Raw genomic sequence first — 1,810 nt, forward strand, 5'->3', positions numbered from 1 at the left:
CGCCCCCTCCGGCCCCCGGCCGGGCCGCCCCGCCCTCCGGCCGCCGGTGCCAGCCCTCGGCCCGCGATTTCTAAGGCACTGGCCGCGCCGCCGGGCGATCCCTCCGGGCTCAAGTTGCAAGGGGGCGGACCCGGGCCGGAGGTGGAGTCTCCCGCCAATTGAAGCCTCGGCTATAAATTGAGCTCCCCGCAGAGCCCAAGCCCAGATGCCTCGCCAAGCCACCCCGCGTCTGGTGGTGGGGGAAGGTAGAGGGTCCCAGGGGGCTCTGGGGGGCGCCGCCACCATGCTCCGCTCCCTGCTGCTTCACTCTCTGAGGCTCTGCGCCCAGACCGCCTCGTGCCTCGTGCTCTTCCCGCGCTTCCTCGGCACGGCCTTCATGCTCTGGCTGCTCGACTTCCTGTGCATCCGCAAGCATTTACTGGGCCGCCGACGCCGGGGTCAGCCCCAAAGTGAAGTGGAGCTCAACAGCGATGGCGAGGAGATGCCCCCCGACGACCCGCCTATCTGCGTGTCCGACGACAACCGCCTGTGCACCCTGGCGTCGCTGAGGGCAGTGTGGCACGGCCAGAAGTTGGATTTCTTCAAGCAGGCGCACGAAGGCGGTCCGGCGCCCAACTCCGAGGTGGTCCTGCCCGACGGCTTCCAGAACCAGCACATCCTCGACTACGCCCGAGGAAACCGCCCGCTGGTGCTCAATTTCGGCAGCTGCACCTGACCACCGTTCATGGCGCGTATGAGCGCCTTCCAGCGCCTGGTCACCAAGTATCAGCGCGACGTCGACTTCCTCATCATCTACATCGAGGAAGCGCACCCCTCGGACGGCTGGGTCACCACGGACTCTCCCTACAGCATCCCGCAGCACCGCAGCCTGGAGGACCGGGTCAGCGCAGCGCGGGTACTGCAGCAAGGTGCTCCCGAGTGCTCTCTGGTCCTCGACACCATGGCCAACTCTAGCAGCTCCGCCTACGGCGCCTACTTCGAGCGCCTCTATGTCATCCAGAGTGGCACCATTATGTACCAGGGCGGCCGTGGCCCCGATGGCTACCAGGTCTCCGAGCTGCGCACCTGGCTGGAGTGCTACGATGAGCAGCTGCATGGCCCTCAGCCCCGTCGCGTGTAAACAACCAATGGACAATTGACTGAACTTGGCGGGCCATGCCTTCGAGCCTTCGAAGCCCACGTGCAAACACACCCAAACAAAGGCAGGCTTGGCGAGGGCCCAGTGACACAGCTGTGCTGAGCCATGGATCTAAGGCTGAGTCTGCCCTCTCAGCCAAGCCACCTGAAGACTCTCCTCCGCCCCCGCCCCCCCCCCACCCCGGGCTCTGCCTTTGTGACTGCCCTTGCCTGTACTTGCCTGGCTCGCTCTAAATCCCCTTCTGAGTGCGGAGGCAGCGCCACCCTTGCCTGTGTGCCCCTGGACTTGTCCTCGCAGAGGCCCCTGCCACGCGACCTCACACGCCCTCCCCAGAAGAGAATAGCCAGCGTGCCTTTAGCCAGGCGCATCGGCCCCGCGCGAAGAGACTGGCTGCGCCCGCGCGCCCTGAGCGCAGCTGGGTTCCAGCAGCGCGAGCCGCTCGCCTTAGTTGCCTGGCACCCACACCTGTCGCGCACGGGGAAGGGATGCCCTGCTGCTTTTGTGTCTATTTCTTGTCCCTGAGTTGGGGGAGGAGGTTTGGGGTGGGGAAGGGTAGGCAGGGTTATTTCCCCCCTTTATTTTGGGTGCTCACGAGCCCCGCTGCTGATGACGAACTGTCTCTAACTGGTCTTGACCACGAGCTGGTTCTGAATTGCAGGAGGCTTGCAGTAG

The 1,810-nt window shown here is 65.2% G+C and overlaps 1 protein-coding gene across 1 annotated transcript; it reads left to right on the forward strand.

The window, feature by feature from the left end:
• Positions 1-205: 205 nt before the first annotated feature.
• On the forward strand, positions 206-1,120 carry DIO3 (iodothyronine deiodinase 3; the record flags this gene model as incomplete). The annotated part of the gene is made up of 1 exon (XM_079700313.1): positions 206-1,120. The coding sequence occupies one exon, from the start codon at positions 206-208 to the stop codon at positions 1,118-1,120; it is 915 nt and encodes a 304-aa protein (XP_079556439.1).
• Between the last annotated feature and the right edge of the window lie 690 nt (positions 1,121-1,810).

Source organism: Hyperoodon ampullatus (genome assembly GCF_949752795.1).
Source record: "Hyperoodon ampullatus genome assembly, chromosome: 3".
NCBI classification, from domain to species: Eukaryota; Metazoa; Chordata; class Mammalia; order Artiodactyla; family Ziphiidae; genus Hyperoodon; species Hyperoodon ampullatus.